General features: G+C 40.8%; 1 protein-coding gene across 6 annotated transcripts in view; it reads left to right on the forward strand.

The window, feature by feature from the left end:
* The window catches only part of ASB7 (ankyrin repeat and SOCS box containing 7), a 71813-nt gene extending 66718 nt beyond the window's left edge, over positions 1 to 5095 (forward strand). For all 6 annotated transcript variants that reach the window (XM_075557919.1, XM_075557920.1, XM_075557918.1 and 3 more), the window contains one exon: positions 1723 to 5095. In XM_075557919.1, coding sequence (XP_075414034.1) covers positions 1723 to 1862 — 140 coding nt within the window. In that variant the 3' untranslated portion in view covers positions 1863 to 5095. The remainder of the gene's footprint in view (positions 1 to 1722) is intronic.
* The last annotated feature ends 12206 nt before the right edge of the window (positions 5096 to 17301 follow it).

Consider the following 17301-nt stretch of genomic DNA (forward strand, 5'->3'; position numbering starts at 1 on the left):
TCAAGCACATTTGTACATTTTTTGCCCTCATCATTCTCAAAACATTTTGCTTTCTGCTTGAGCCCTTGATATCACCTCCTCATTTCCCCCCTCCTTCCCTGCTAACCCTCCCTCATGAACCCTTGGTATTTTTTTTTTAATTTTAACAATTTATTGGGGCTCATACAATTCTTTTCACAGTTCATATATATACATACATCAATTGTATAAAGCACATCTGTACAGTCTTTGCCCTAATCATTTTTTTCTCTTTTCTTCTTTTACATTTTATTAGGGACTCACACAACTCTTACCACAATCCATACATATACATACATCAATTGTATAAAGCACATCCATACATTCCCTGCCCCAATCATTCTCAAGGCATTTGCTCTCCACTTAAGCCCCTTGCATCAGGTCCTCTTTCCCCCCCTCTCCCTCCCCATTCCCCCCTCCCTCATATGCCCTTGGTAATTTATACATCGTTGTTTTGTCATATCTTGCCCTATCCGGAGTCTCCCTTCCCCCCTTCTCTGCTGTCCCTCTCCCAGGGAAGAGGTCACATGTGGATCCTTATAATCAGTTCCCCCTTTCCAACCCACTCACCCTCCCTTGGTATTTTATAAATTATTATTATTTTGTCATATCTTACACTGTCCGGTGTCTCCCTTCACTCACTTTTCTCTTGTCCATCCCCCAGGGAGGAGGTTATATGTAGATCCTTGTCATCGGTCTACTGTTCAGTTTTAGGTCATAATCTATGTGATTTCAAACAATGCTGTTGCTGAAAAGTTTTGCTTGTGTATCTTGTATATAGTTTTGCTCAATATATTTTAAAGGGGAAAATTTGATTTTATGATTTTTCTTTTTTGTTAAGTCAGCGGTTCTCAACCTGTGGGTTGCAACCCCTTTGGGGGTCGAATGACCCTTTCACAGGGGTTGCCCGATTCATAACAGTAGCAAAATTACAGTTATGAAGTAGCAATGAAAATAATTTTATGATTGGGGGGTCACCACAACATGAAGAACTGTCTTAAAGAGTCACGGCATCAGGAAGGCTGAGAACCACTGTGTTAAGTTACAGCACACTTTTTATTGGCAAGTAGCCAGGCCTTGAGATTTCAGAAACATAAAGTCAGAATAATTCGGGGTGCTTTTGCCTTTCTCAGCCCTCGTCTAGACTTTGCCCCTTCAGAATCAGGATAAGCAGGTGGGTGGTGTGGGATGGGAAGCTCCAGGAGATTGGTTACATGGCCAGGCTCCTGCAGAGAGCATCTAACTCACACATGAGAAGAAGAAACGGAGGACATTGAGAAATGCAACAGTTAGCTCACACAAGCTTACTTACCCAACATAGGCAGGTGAGAGTAGAATTCTTCTGATTTGTAGCAGAAAGAACACTGAACTAAGAAGAAAAACTGACTTCAGTTTCAATCTAACACCTTACTTAGATGGCTGACGTGGAACACTTTCCTTGAATCTGTAAGTCTAAGTATCCTCATCTATAAAATGGGCGGGGGTGGGGTGGGGGTGGGGCTACCATTCCAGGGCTGTCAAAAGAACTACACTGGTATCACAGAAAGGGCCCGCTAGCCACTTTTCAGGTGATGTTACCTGCCCAGTCCTTTGTATGTGAAGTCCCTTCACAGAGAAAGAAGTGATTATTTTGAAGTGTAAAAGCTTGCCTTAAATACTATGCTTGTAGCTTTGTAACATGTATACTTCTTCCTGTCTTTTTAGGGCAGCCCAGAAACTTGCAGGACCTGTGCCGAATTAACATTCGTCAGCGCATCGGCCTTCAAAACCTAAAACTACTTGACGAACTACCAATTGCCAAGGTCATGAAAGACTACTTAAAACACAAATTTGATGATATCTGATATTCACAGAGCTGTGAGCAAGATGATGAGTTATATTCCTGACACTTAAAAGGCTTTTTGCCTTGCACAAAGTATATCCTATGCAATTTCTGATTTGCTGTGAAGTCAGAAAGCAGATATACACTTTTAGGGTTTGGGGGTTTTTTTTGGGTTTTTTGGTTGGTTGGTTTTCATGGTAAGGATGGGGACACACACACACACACACACACACACACACACACACACACACCACTTGCCCACTTGCTTGAAGGTCTTAATTTGGTTTCTTGGTCCAAGTTTATGTGGTCCAAGCTTTCTATACAATACCACATTTAGAAAAAAAAATGTTTTTTCTATAATGAAACAGGTAGGTTCAGAGTGGAGAACTTCCCCTTTCCAAATGACTCCTGATTTTATTGTTGTGTATTTTAAAGCAGCAAAGCACTTGTTAAGGTAACATTTTGAGGCCCATGTCCACCCAAGGTTCCTGGGTTACATAAGATGTCCTGAGAAATTCCACCAGAGATGCTGGCACCTCATTCATTTTCAGTGAGTACAAATTGGCTGTTTGAAGCGGTTCTTTCTCTAATTGATGTAGCTTCGAGACAGCAGTAATCCAGTACCCCTGCTTTCCTACCCATGCGCTCTGGTTTGTCTTTGTTTTTTAACTGTAGTACACTGCCCAGAGGCTTTGAGTCTCAACTTCTGTCTCTTGCTGAATTGTGCTTTTAAAAAAATTAATGCAAAAGAAAATAACTTTCAGAAGGCAGTGTATTCTGTGTGTAACACAGTGCCTCCTGTGCAGTACTCTTTCCTGGGGTATTTGATGCATGATCTCCTGTGGTGCATCCTTCCACAGCCAGCTTGGACAAGCCATGAGAGCAGGAGCCACACTGTCACTCTCATTGCAGAATCATAGTAGGTCTGTTGCCATTTTTAGCTTCGCTCTTGACCTCGTTTTGGACAGAAAATTTTATAACCTGGTGGTAAGAGGAGTCCCTAAAAAGAGCCCCAAATATTGTTAAGACATTTGGCTTTGACAGTTGGATAGTTTGGAATGTTTTCACTCATGGGGTTGCTTTTTTTTTTTTCACTTTTAAAATAGGGTAAAATTTCTAATGGATGCATTTTTTATAAGTAAGACATTTATAAGTCTTATAAGACAAATTATAAGTCTCATTAATTCCGAATGTGTTCATTAGACATTACTTATCTGTTTTGAGGTCACCCCGTGAAGCTCCTCCGAAGGATGACTTGTGTTTTCTGGTTGATGGGACATTTGTTGGCAGGATAAACAGAGAGAAGAGAGGTTCTGTACAACTTAGCAGGCAACAAGGGTCTAAGATGAGGGCTTTGGAGATGTGTTTCGTGCTTGATTTAACATGATCTCAGCTTTAGAAGAACCTTCTCAAACGTCCAGCATTGTTCTTAGTGCTTTGGGGATTGTCAAAGTTTTTACACAGTGACGATGAATTTGCTAACACGTTTACAAGTTGAAGAACTTCTCTGAATGTGTAGTTTTAAGTCATTATGCATAAAATTATTTCAAGTAAGAAGTATAACTAAGATTAGAAATAGGAATCTCATCCAGATTTGCTTGTTTTCTGGGCCAGTGATTGTTTCCCAAGCACGAAGTGTGTTCTCAAAGATACAGAATAGCTGTGGCATCAGAATGTCTGGTCCAGTGTGACAAGGCAAGGTTCAGTTGGATAAAGACTCTAGGCCTCTTCAGGAAAAGGATGAACTGGGGGGTTGCTGGTGTGGTCCATGGACTCTTTTGTAGGCAACCAGGCAGTTTGAGTGGTTTTATAACCATCCCCAAGCTGGAGCTTGAACCTAATCACTGGGCCTGCCCTTTTCCCAGTAACGTTATCTCTAAAAAGTTACATCCAAGAAAGAGTCCCTTGTGGAGAAAGGAGCAGAACTATGTCCTCATTCTTTAAACAATATCCAGGCCAAGGCTATAACACATCAGCAGGGTGAAGGGATATGGCATGCCCAGAAATCAATGATCACTTCTTTCTAAAGCTCTAGACCCAGGGAAATGAGATCGGAAGGTGCCTGGGAGTCCTGCACTCTGAACAGAAATATGAATGTTGCATTCCCATAGGGCTAATTTCCTCACACACGTGTATTAATTTATTCAGTGAGTTTCAAATTGTTTTGTTTCCCCATCTATATAAAGGTTTCCAAACCAAGCTAGCCACTGAATTTGAGTCAGGGAATTCCAAGTACAGAGATCAGATTAAGGTAAATTCTTTGTTCTGTTTTGCTGCTGTGACTTCAGAAAAAAATTATGAGAGTTCTTCCTGGAATGAAATTTCTATTTAATGAAGACGTATATAATGCCATTATATATTGTTTGAGGTTTTTATCTGGACACTTAAAAGGAACGCCTTAATTTTGTGGTTAATAGAAGCCCAATCGCATATCATATTTAACAAAATGTCTCAAAGTTGGTCGTTGGTGGAATACAGTGATGAATGTGTGCAGGTCCATGATTAATTTGATTGACAAGCATTCTGGGGTCACAGAATGGGTAGAACCAAGTATTGTCAGAAAATCAAGTTACTGGCTTTTCTGGAACCTTGACTGAAATGTTTAGAATGTGTCAAATTTGTCATTAATCCTTCTATATTTCTTTAAAATTATTTAAACCTACAATTGAACCTTTATAAAAACACATTTGGCAAATACACCAAAGAAACCAGCTCACAAAAGATTATGCTTATTAATGAACTACAAACCTCATCTTCTCTAGAGGTTTTTGTTTGTAAATATTTTTGTTTATAAATGTACAGCAGAGTAAGAGTGTTTTTAGATTATTTAATTTCCATATTTCTAAACTATTTACTACAGAATAATAACCCAGGCTTACTAGTTCGGAAGATTTGACTGTTTTGTTTTTTTTAATCCACCATCAGTCATGCTTGGCACAGCATCTCCACTAGAGAATTCAGTGTTCTGGCAGTAGCAAGGTGCACATCTGGACGAGTGTAATCTGTCACACGCACCCTTAAGAGACAAGAACGTGTAGTTAATTTAATTACCAGAGTGGACCCTATGCAAGGGAGAGCCTAACTTTCTGCGAGATTGCTCATTAGCCCAGAATGTGATTGGAATAAGGATGTTGGCCCCAATCTAGCTTTCATGTAAATCCTTGTGTGTTATTATCATAATGTGTTTTGTTCTTCCTTTGTAATGTAAGTTTTGCTTTGGGTCAATTTGAATTAAAAAAACAAACCTGATTTTAAATGCCTAAAACTTGTGTTTTATTTTTAGCCTGCTTTAACATTTCAGTATTTTCAGCTGCTTGGTGAAAGGAAGGAAGACATCTGCCCTTCGTTCATCAGCTTGTAGATCTGTGAGAGTCACGGGATTCAGTGAGCCAGTGCTTAGTCTGTTTCTTTAAAAATGCATTCTGTAAATGCCAACTGCATTCCTGAATGTGCAGACCCAGCACCAGGCCGGCTTCATACATGCACCTTAACTGAGGATAAGGCTTGGCCCACAACAGTTCTAGTCATAGAACAGCAGATGCAGTCAGAGCTACGAATTTGCATGAACTTGTTTGTCTGCAGGAGAAAAAAGCAAAATAACTGAATTTCGTTCCTCCCCTTCACAATGTGAGCCCTGCTGGGACAGTGGTTAGAAAGCTCTGGCTGCTCGTGGACACAGTTGTTTGGCCCACCAGCCAGTCTCTGGAAGACAGCAGGCTGCTTCCAGAAGAGCTCAGCTCCACTCCATCCTGTGGGGTCATTATGAGTGGGACCCACCCAGCGGCAGTGCATTTGGTGGGTGGGTGCTATAAAACAAACAACGTGATTTAAGGGAGGCTGTAGTAATATGAGTTGATAGTGTGTGTGATAGAGGTCAAGCTGGTTAGCACCCTGTGCAGAAACTACATTAGGGAGTTACAACTTTGTTGCAGACTTGTTCAGGGGTTGACATCAATAATACAGAGCATGGGATATTTAAAACTACCACGAACTAATCAGCAGGAGAGTTTAGATTTGAAAATAGCTGTATGGCTCAGAGATTTGTAGGTCATTTCTAATAGTCGTGTAAGTAGATTGTTTTTTTAGCTGAATGAGAGTTTGTAAGAATGATTTACTGGCTATTGACAAGCAGATTATCTATTTGATAAAATATTTCCACATCATGTAGTTGTGTATCAAAGATGAAAGAAAATGGGTTTGTGTCATCTACTTATATTGATGTAACTATGCAACTCTTTGTTCTTTAAAGAATAAGGACTAACATTTTACAAATTTTAATGTTAGGATATACATATAAGCTTCAGGAGTGCTGGTGGGGCTCTGAGTTAGGCATTGAGCTGCTTCCATAGGGGGAAAGAGGAGGCGGTCTGCCCCAGGAAAGACTCACAGTCTTGGAAACTCACTCTAGCGTTGCTGTCAGTCGGAGTCAATGCCATGATGGTAGGTATGAGTTGAATGCCAATGAAGTTTCTAAATATTCACTGCCAGAGTCAGAGATTTAGCCCGGCATTGATCAGACTCCTACAATCTGAAGTTAATATTTTGTAATCTTGTCATTCGCTATTCTGACTCTGATGGATGTACAACAGACCACATGTACAAGCACCACCCAGTCCTGCTCCATCCTTGCTGGGGTTTATTTTTGTCCATTGTTACAGCCATTTTGTCTTTCCATTTCATTGAAAGTCTTCCTTTTTTTTTTTTTTTTTTCTGACTTTCTACCAAACCTGAGTCTCTTAGGTAATCAAAACACAGGCGCACCTACCACACAGCACTGCTGGACCCCGTGGCTTTCCCTGTACATTGGTAGTGTTCAGTGTTTTGACGTATATTTCATGAACTTCGCTGTCCATGTTATAAGTGTTATGTCCTTGAAGAATGCTGATTCTTGATGGCAGGTGAATCCCAGTCAGAATGGAAGTAAGGCATTTGTGTGCCTTTGACCACAAGGAAGATCACATGTTCAGCAGGGAACCTGCGGAAGGAGTGCCGTGACGGCAGCGCTTGCTCCCTGGTGCCTGAAGGCACACTGTGTATACTGTGTGGAAGCCGTGGTTTCCAGCACATTGTTAATGCCATTTTGTGGTAAAATCCGGGCCGGCGTACTCTCGAGTCTATGTGATATCTTCCATAAGAGCATCAGGTCAGCTCTTTTAGCTTCCGCGTGCCTCCCACTGAGTTCCTGTTGTGCATCAACAAACTGTTATTCATCCACTTGGAGGACCCACAGCCATAAAACCAGCAGATTCAAGCCTATACTTTCTCTTCTGCAGAGAAGACTTTAAGATATGTATGTATAATCATTGATGGCTATTACAAATATGAGAGGACCAAGGGCATCTTGCGAAAATTCATTCTTTCAATTCCATTTCCCCCAGGAAGTTTTAGAGCTACCTTGAGTATTTCAAATTAAATTTCAGGTTTTTTTTCAGTATCTTTTAAAACCTTGCTTAGAACCCTTTGTATGTTTCAAAACTGTGGTTTGAATAAGGAAATTTTAAAATGAACATCACTGGCATTAATTATGCAAGGTAGCATGATGGGTAAGGGTTCGCTGCTAGCTGAAAGTTGGGCACCTACAACTCACCTGACCACTTTTCAGGAGAAAGAAATGGTATTTCTATTCCTGTAACAATTACATCTTGGGTCTTTGGTATAACCAGACACTCCAAGGGAGGGAGTTGCTGGGCCCGGGATCTCAGAACCATAATCTCAAAGCACACCAAGTTCAATTGGCATAACAGTTTACAAAGAGTGTTTGACATTCTACTTTGATGAGTAGCAATTGGGGTCTTGAAAGCACATAAACAGCCATCTAAGGTGCAACCATTGGCCTTACCCTGGACAGAGAAGGAAGAATGAGAATTGGATTAATAGAATGCATCTCCACCATTCTGAGACCAGAACTACTAGATGGTACCTAGCTACTGCTACCAATTGCTCTGAACGAGATTACATTAAAAGGTCTCTGATGGAACTAAACCCAAATCATAGGCAACATGTACAAATGATACAATTGATGAATGGATTGTTGTAAGAGCCTCCAATAAAATGATTTATTAAAATTAAAATAATAAACTCAGATCCTAAAAAATGACCACCCTTATTGATCTGATAGACACGGATCTGAAGAAACTATGACCCTTCGTCATCTCAGGGAGAAATGAAATCACTGCTGTGGCTCAATTTTCCGCCAAGCTATAGGCTATATGAGAACAATTTGGAGTCATCAACCATGTGAGGACAAAGGGGCAGCATTCCCCCAGGACAAAATGTAAAGGGTTAAGAAAGAAGGAAAAATGAAAACAGGAAGCATAGGGAAAGTAGGATAAGTAATACCGTATTATAGTCATTTAAAAAGATGTATGAATTTTTTAGCAGAAAGCTGATCTGATCTGTGGATCCCCATCCAACTCACCGAAGGATAAACCCTGTGACTTAGTTCTCTTCTGACGCATGGCATCAGTATGAGAAATTATATAGAGAACTTCACAACAAGGAATAAAGGGATTTATTTTTTCTGTGAAATACTGGTTGCATGTGGAGCGTGGAGTTCATCTGCGACAAAGTTTTCATTACGTCCTGAATACATGGTCCTGAGGGACAGAGCCATGGTGGCTCAGCGACTTCCTTTTTCATCTGCAAATGGAGCCACCTTTCTCTTGCTGCTCAATCTTGACTTAATGTTGCTTTTCTTTCTCTCTCATACTTTTTGGTGAGGTTGTGGCTGAGTTTTCTTTTATATGACCAGAAAAAAAGAGTATTGTAGATTTGTAGAATTTCAGATTTCTATAGCGGTTTATAAATGCTGGTGCTCTTAATTCTTTAATTCTGGCCCCTTAGCCCTCTAATGATACAGACTTTGAGTGGGAAATAACATCTCACCAAGTTGCTTCTATATACTGGTTTTAGAATTCCCAAACTGCCTCATTGGGCAGAATTACAGGTTGACGTTTGGAATTAAGCATACTTAGTAAAGTAGTCCTGGTGATCTTCATTAGCCCTGGATGAATAGGTTAAGAATCGGCCTGCTAACCGAAAGGCCAATGGTTGAAACTCACCAATCTTTTGAAAATGAGACTTGATTCCATAAAAACTTAAAGCCTCAGAAAACCTACAGAGCAATTGTACCCTGCCCTATTGTGCCACTGTGAGTCAGAATTGAGTGAACAGCAGTGGGTTTAGTTTGGATTTTGTGTGTGTGTGTGTGTGTGTGTGTGTGTGTGTGTGTGTGTGTGTGTTCCATTTTTCATCTTGGGTACCAAGAAATCATCTGCTCTGATTCTCAAGCAATACTTACTGGAAGACTCTGCTTTAGCTACAAAGAGCTGTGTTCACCGATCTGTAACTGTTTTTTAAATCTCCAAAGAAACATGGAGTCAAACAGATGAGAGTGTTAGCATATCCTTCCTCCCAATCTCAGGTAAGTATAGCTCAAATTCCAACCTGTATTGCCTTTTCTGGACCATCCTTTCCTATGTTTCTCCCCCACAACCCCATCTTTGTTGTTACTGGGTAGTGAACTCATTGGCATTAAGATTGCAGACTTTAAAAGCGAGACCATTGGGATTCTGGTCACAAGGAATTGTATCCCTCAGACCTTCCTGGAGCGCACCCAGCACTTAGGGCTTCTCAGAGGGATGGCTGCTGTGGGGATGGCCCACACATGACACAAGGTTCCATGAGCTCTGCTTATGAAAGAGGGAGAGCTCTGCTCTGATCCCGCTGTCATGAGTTCTCAGGGCAGCAGATGGAAACTAAGGCAATTCCACTCCTCACATGCCCTTGCCCGGTTTTCCATTTGTTGTGCAAACATCACCATGTTTTATGCACTAGGAGAGCACTGTTTTCTATTGTCTGTTATCCTGGAACCAGATTTGCCTTACCTGTTTGGGTTCTGTGTAGTGCTACTGGCACAATTCCTTTCATATCGTGGGCTCTTGTCATTCTCTTTCAAAGGAATCCATCTAGTCCAGACCTTTCTTTTTACAGGTAGGAAAGCCAAGAAATTGAGCATTGGCCTGATTCAGGAGGTATGCCCACGTGTTCAATACCTGGGAGGATAGGAGCTGGTAAGGAGTCCCTGGGTGGTATAAAATGTTAGGCTTTGTGCTACTAACCGGAAGGACACTCCCCCAGAGGCTAGCCCCTTCTGTGAGTTCCCAGCCTTGGAAACTGTTGAGTCAGCCTTCAGGCCTATTCTGCATGCATGGGCTTGCTATGCATCAAAATGACTTCGACAGCAACTAGCAACAGGAGCTAGAAGAAACCAGGCTTCCCAACCTCGTGTACCTTCTTCAGTTGTCCTGGACTAGCTCAGCTCTGATCTTGCGTGTATCGCTTGTATTCTATGGAAAATAAATTGAGCCATTGCTCACAGAGCAGTAACAGAAGAGTTGCTTCTCTCCGCATTTTAAACAAGTGCAAATAAGGCTTAGGATTTCCTATGCATGTTTTCTGGATTTAAAACCCTTACACACAACTGTCTACTTCCTATGGAATGCTTTCTTGTCGTGCTGTCTTCACCATACATTTGTGAGTCACCTTGACTGTGAGTTTAGATTCCAGAGCTCTCTGAAGAACTGCACGTGCCCTTTGCCAGTTCTGTCAGTATAGCAATAAGAATTCCCTCTGATCATGTGTCTTGGCTCTGTACTGCATGCTTCCTAGAGATGCCTTGAACGACAGTGCGAGAGCTGACCGCAATACCAGTGGCCTCATACTTATCTTTTATCCCTTTCAACTCCAAATACAGGTAGCTATGAACGTGCTATACCGCCATCATTTCATCATCCTTTAATGATCCCGCACACCTGAAATAAACGTGTTCTCCAAATGTAAACTCATGGTCACCGAGTTGATGCTGACACATAGTGATATTGTAGGACAGGCTTGAGCTGCCCACTTTACAGAAGTAGAACTTCCCACCCTTCTCCCACAGAGTGCCTGATGGTGTGAAACTCCTGACTCGCAGGTAGCAGCCCCACACACAACCGCTGCACTACTACATCACCAGGGCTCCTTCAATAAACATGTGCATGCAGAGTTAAAGAGACCTGGGAGATTAGGGAGAGGAACTTGAGTATTTTGTCTTAGAAATAAATGTGAATAAAAAAATAAATATAAATCCCATCTGACCATAGACCAGGGATGTGAACTACCTTGTTATCCTGCAAGTGCAATGGAAAGTAGATTTTTGAAGATGCAGTTAAAATGTAATGCCTTACCATTTGATCTCCCCTTTGGCCTGTTTTAAATTTGTTCTAATGTTTAGTATTTTCCCCTTTTATATTGAGGCTTTTCTGTTTTACTTAGTTACTGTTGGTGGCTCTCTTTTTTTTGGTATGTTTTTCTGTATGTGAAATTCGGGGTAAGTGAATCTATACAGTATACTGGATTAATGGTTTCTTAGCGGTGTGGCAGGAGAAGTTGGGGGAAGTGGGGAGCTAATAGCGATGAGTACAAGAAAGAAAATGTTCTAAAATTGGTGATAATTGTACAACTCTTTTTAATAGGATTGAACTGTTAAATTGTATGATAGGTTAATTATATGCCCAAACTATTAAAAAGGAATAAAATGTTCTTATACTTCATAACAATTCCTAATAGTTTGTACTTTAAAGTTGACATTTGCTTCTCCAGAAGCTTCTCCTGCGGTTTATGTAAGAAGCAGTGAAACTCAACCATTTTTATTAACACACTTAGTTGCTAAGTGAGAGATTGGAGGTTCAAGTTTACCCAGAGGAGCCTTGGTAGAAAAGCCTGGTGATCTAAAAATAAGCCATTGAAAACCCTGTGGCAAAAAAAAAAGAAGAAAGAAAACCCATGGAGCCCAGTTCTACTCACCGAGTCACTGAAAACACCATGGAACATACACACAGCGTCACCGTGAGTCAGAATTTATTTGACTACTGTTTGTTTAAGACTCAGTTTACTTGTGGGCTAAGTGTAGTTGCTGACTTAAAGAATGTTTTTGTTTGTTTTCTTTATAATCTTTTAAAAAATAATTTGATTAGGGGCTCATACAACTCATCACAATCCATACATACATACATCAATTGTGTAAAGCACATTTGTACATTCATTGCCCTCATCATTCTCAAAACATTTGCTCTCCACCTAAGCCCCTGGCTTCAGCTCCTCATTTTTCCCCTTCCTCCCTGCTTCCTCCTCCCTCATGAAGCCTTGATAATTTATAAATGATTATTTTGTCATATCTTGCCCTGTCCGATGCCTCCCTTCACCCACTATTCTGCTGTCCATCCCCCAGGAAGGAGGTTATATGTAGATCCTGGTAATCAGTTCCCCCTTTCTACCCCTCCCTCTCTCCACCCTCCCGGTATCGCCACTCTCAGCACTGGTCCTGAAGGAATCATCTGCCCTGGATTCCCCGTGTTTCCAGTTCCTATCTGTACCAGTGTATATCCTCTGGTCCAGCCAGATTTGTAAGGTAGAACTGTTAGCATGATAGTGGAGGTGGGGGTGGGGGAAGCATGTAGGAACTAGAGGAAGGTTGCATGCTCATCGTTGCTACACTGCACCCTGACTGACTAGTCTGCTTCCTGCAACCCTTCCATAAGGGGATGATCAATTGCCTACAGATGGGCTTTGGCTCTCCACCCCGCACTCCCCCTCATTCACAATGACAGGATTTTTTGTTCTGATGATGCCTGATACCTGCTCCCTTTGACACCTCGTGGTCACACAGGCTGGTGTGCTTCTTCCATGTGAGCTTTGTTGCTTCTGAGCTAGATGGCCACTTGTTTACCTTCAAGACTTTAAGACCCCAGACTCTATACCTATAGATAGCTGGGCACCATCCACTTTCTTCACCACATTTGCTTATGCACCCATTTGTCTTCAGCGATTGTGTCAGGAAGGTGAGCATCATAGAATGCCAGGTTATTAGAATAAAGTGTTCTTCCATTGAGGGAGTACTTGAGTCGAGGTCCAATGTCCATCTGCTGCCTTAATTCTTAACAAACAAATATATGTATATAGATCTGTACCCCTATCATTATATAAAAATATATTTACATATGAACACGCCTGTATTTAGACCTCTATAAATGCCCCTTGTCTCCTAGTTCTTTATTAACTTTTACTTTCCTCTTGTCCCACTATCATTCGGGTTTTGGGTAATTCCTCTCGGCTACATTGCCCTTGATCAAGCCCCACCAGGCATCCTATGCCCTCCATTTTAGGTCACTTGTGATTCCCTCGCCCCTGGGTTTGACACCCACTTCCTTACCCCACCCCACCCCAAGTCATTGGTCACATTGTTTTCTCCTCTAGATTGTTTACCTGGCTATCTTACCTAGACAGACATGCAGAGACAAAATAAGCACAAATACTTAGTATGTTAAGATTGAGGTACTGATGGCTCAAGTTACCCATAGATCTTTACAAGGTCTATGGAGATCAATGTATATATATGCTAACTACAATGTATATGCTAATGAAAGGATAGCTGTTTCTCTCTTAGCTTCCTATGAAGCCCAACAAGGGATATATTTGAAAATTATTGGCATCTACACCTTACTCCTCTTGCAGGTGATTCTATAGGAAGAGTTTGGGGGCCTCTACGTGCTGGGGTAATGCCAATAGGGGAGAGCCAATCTGTTCACTCCCTTTGCTGGAAGATTAGGGCTGGAAATACAGCTAAAGTCATTGAGTAAAAATTGAGGTAAGAATTGGTAGCAAAAACACCCTTATCTTGCAGCCCCACAAAGAATGGGAGGCAGTGCCTTGCCCAGGGTCAGGGCCAGGGGGATTTTTCCAAAGTCCAACATTCCCATCCCCAAGGACTAGAAGGAAAGCAATCTGTTCTGAATGAAAACAGTTTATTTGGAACACCCTGTGTTGTTTTAAGTTCCATCCAGTCAGTTCCAACTTACAGCGACTCGGCACAACAGAAGGAAACACTGAGTACATTAAATCTGTCCACAGATGTAGCTGGCTCTTAATATATGAATAATTAAGTCTTGCCAACCCAGAGGTATGTGTGTTTTAGTAAATATTAACAGAAGGCTTAAATGAAAGGGGAAGAAGTTCTGACATAGGAAGGACATGGCAGCCCCGCTTCTCTGCATGGAGGTTAGGCCAGACCTGTGGCTGCCTCTTCAAAGAAGCCAGGTAAGATTGTAGGTAATCTGAGGTAGTTCCATGTGAAAGTTACATGGATTTATAGGAACGGGGTTTCCCGGAGTCTAGAATGGAATAGGAAACCATGTAAGGGGAAGAGATGCTGAGAGAGTTGTGGTGGTTCTGTTACAGGTGACTGGAAAAGGGCTACCCATCCTGCTGGTCATTCGGCCCTTACCCAAGTAGTTAGGCTTGCCTTTGTGACAACTGGGAGACTAAGAATGTCCATGATAGCTTCCACTCCTTGGCTTTGTGTCCTTTAGAAAGTCTACTTAGAAGGATTTACCGTGAGTCGCTTCATCTAATGCGATAAAGGTTTTGCCTGTCTCCACCCACAGCCTAGGAGCATGTGGAAGGCAGGAATCAGGTTGCAGGCTTTTCGGCCTAACAACCTAGAACCATGCCTGCATGTAGTCGCAGGCCTAGCAGAAGTCTGAAGTGAGGAAGCAGGTGGAATCTTGGCCATAGCCTTGTGCCAGGTAAGAGGACCAGAAAGGAACCAACTTCTGAGGTGTTAGATTGCCTTCCATGTTAATCAGGTTTGCATTTGTGCTGATTCTCACCACCCCTCTACAAGGCTGGCATGATGACATTTTCTATGAATGAAGATTTAGAGTGAATAGGCTTCCCTGCCTCCCCCTGTCTTGTTACCAGGAACATTTCCCCAGTCTCTGAACTGGAATTACTCACCCTCCCCTGGGTTCCCACAGACCTACTTTATGACCTCTGTTATGATGCCCAACATTATCTTGTTCTATATAATCTATATTTACTGAGTATCAATGATGAGGAAGTCAGAATAGTACCACATTCAGAAGGGCAGCCATGGTTACAGAGATGAGAGATAGCAAAGAAACGGGTTGGTGTGTGAGGCAACTAAGCCAGGTAGAAATGCGAGCAGAGGACTTTGACTTCCCAAGTTCAAATTGTACAGTTTGGGGACTGGAATGAAGGATGGATTGTGTGGTTTTAAGTATCTTCAAGGTGATTCCAACTCATAATGACTCATGTGATAGTGGAACTTCCCCCATATGGTTGTCATCCCAGGTTCCCCACCACTCCGTGGTACCCAGAAGGGATGCTAGTCTATGCATTCATGGGTGCAAAAGCAATGGAGGCTGAGATCCCTCATCTGACCCAGAAATCTTCTCCAGTGGAGCCTCTAATCACCAGCAAGAACTGACTGGAATTTTTTCCACCACCACTACCTGCTTGCTTTTGTTTTGCTAAATTACCAGCATAGTCTACAAGAGGGGTAGAACCAGTCTTAATACCCGTACTCCCTGATGTCCACAGAAGTCACTGTGGGATTGGAGTCTGGAGGAAAAGCAGTGGCCAGTTCAAACTTTAAGCTTTAGGTTTTGTTTTTGTGGTGGGGTTGTTGTTATTTTTTTTCTTTTAGAAGAAGTTCTCTTTTGATGTTTTGACAAATGATGTGTGGAGAGACACAGTGCACAAGAAGTGGGGGGTAATAACTCGTAACTCCTTACTACTTCCTATTGACCAGAAAAGTTGCCACATTCCTGCCCTACCTTCATGATCACACACTTACTGGTGTACCCAGGGCAGGATCTTAGTAAGCATACATTAGTGACTGAAAGCTGATTCCAGCTTGAATGTTTGGGTGTATAGTGGTTTGGGATTTGGGGTTTTTTTGTTTTTTTTTTTTTGGAGGGGGTGGCAATGTGTGGTTTTTTGTTAACTCAGTTTGTGAATGTTTGTGTTCTTATTTTTCATTTTTTAAATTAATCTTGCACCACCTGACAGAGTCAAGTTTACGCAAATCAGAAAAAAGCAGGGTGGCAGTTTAATCTCTGATAAAATGGACTTCAAGGCAAAATCTATTACAAGATACAAAGATGGATATTACATAATGATTCAAGAGACAATTAAACATGAAGATATAACCATAATATCTATGCACTCAATGAAAGACCCTCAAAATACAGTCATTGAACTCATAAAGTTAAAGAGAGACTACTATCATAATAATAGAAGACTTCAATACTCCACTGTCAAGAAAGGACAGAAAAACAAAAGAAATTCAATAACGACAAAAGGAATCAACACTATTCATCAACTAAATGTCTTAGCGATGTATAGAACATTCCACCCAACAACAGCACAAGAGACATTCTTTTCCGAGGAATATGGACTATTCTGCAGACTACACCACAAGTTAGGCTACAAAGCATGCCTTATAAACATAAAGACCCGAGATATTACAAACTGTTTTCTTAGATCACAACACTATAAAATTACAAATCAGTAATAGGATGATTAAAGGAAAAAATACAAGGGAGTAGAACAACATTCTGCTTAAAATCAAGTAGGCAATTGAAGAAATAAAGAATCATGTTTAAATTTTCTTGAAACAAACAAGTACAAAAAAAACCCAATATTCCAAAACCTTTGGGACACAACAAATGCACACACAAAATGAGAATCAAAGTAAACCCTTTAACCAAACTTTTTCAACAGTTAGAATACAGGTGGCAAAATATACCTTCAGCCAGCAAAAGAAGAAAAACAATAAAAGAGTAGATGTAAATGAAACAGAAAACAGAACATTAGTAGAAAAAATCAAGACAAGATATTGATTCTTTGAAGTATAGAAATCAAAAAAATTGACAAACCACTGGCAAAGAAAAGGACAAGATGCAAATATCAAGAATGTAAAATAATGGAAAAACAACAGAATAAATTGAAATTTAAAATAATATTAAGAACAATTTTAGTCCAACAATTTTGAAAATGAACAAATGTACAAATATCTAGAAACACTCTGCCTCTCTAAGATAACAGACTGATAAAGAAAACCCCAATAAACCTTTAAGGAAAGGAGAAAGAGATCATTTAAAAAAATTCCAACAACAAAAATCCAGGACCAGACAACTTCACTGGGGAATTCTACCAAGCATTTGGAGAAGAGTTGGCACCAATTCTACTCAAATTATTGCAGAATATAGAAAAGATGTCATAAACTCCCGAATTCATTCTATGACCAGAGCCTAACCCTGATACCCAAACCAGGCATACTTGCAATAGAAACTTATCAACCAGGCCTAGTAATCTTTCATGAACACAGATTCAGAAATTCTCAACAAAATCCTAACCAATCAAATCTAACAAAATATTAATAAATATACAGAAAAATCTAATGGAATTCATCCCGAGATCTGAAGACTTTTTAAATATTGGAAAAATTATGTAATCCACCATATAAATAAAAAAGGAAATGAGCTACATTATAATACCAAATGATTCAGGAAATTGTTTTGATGAAAATCAAACCCCAATAAATGATAAAAAGCATT

The sequence above is a fragment of the Tenrec ecaudatus genome, chromosome 9 (genome assembly GCF_050624435.1).
Source record: "Tenrec ecaudatus isolate mTenEca1 chromosome 9, mTenEca1.hap1, whole genome shotgun sequence".
NCBI lineage: Eukaryota > Metazoa > Chordata > Mammalia > Afrosoricida > Tenrecidae > Tenrec > Tenrec ecaudatus.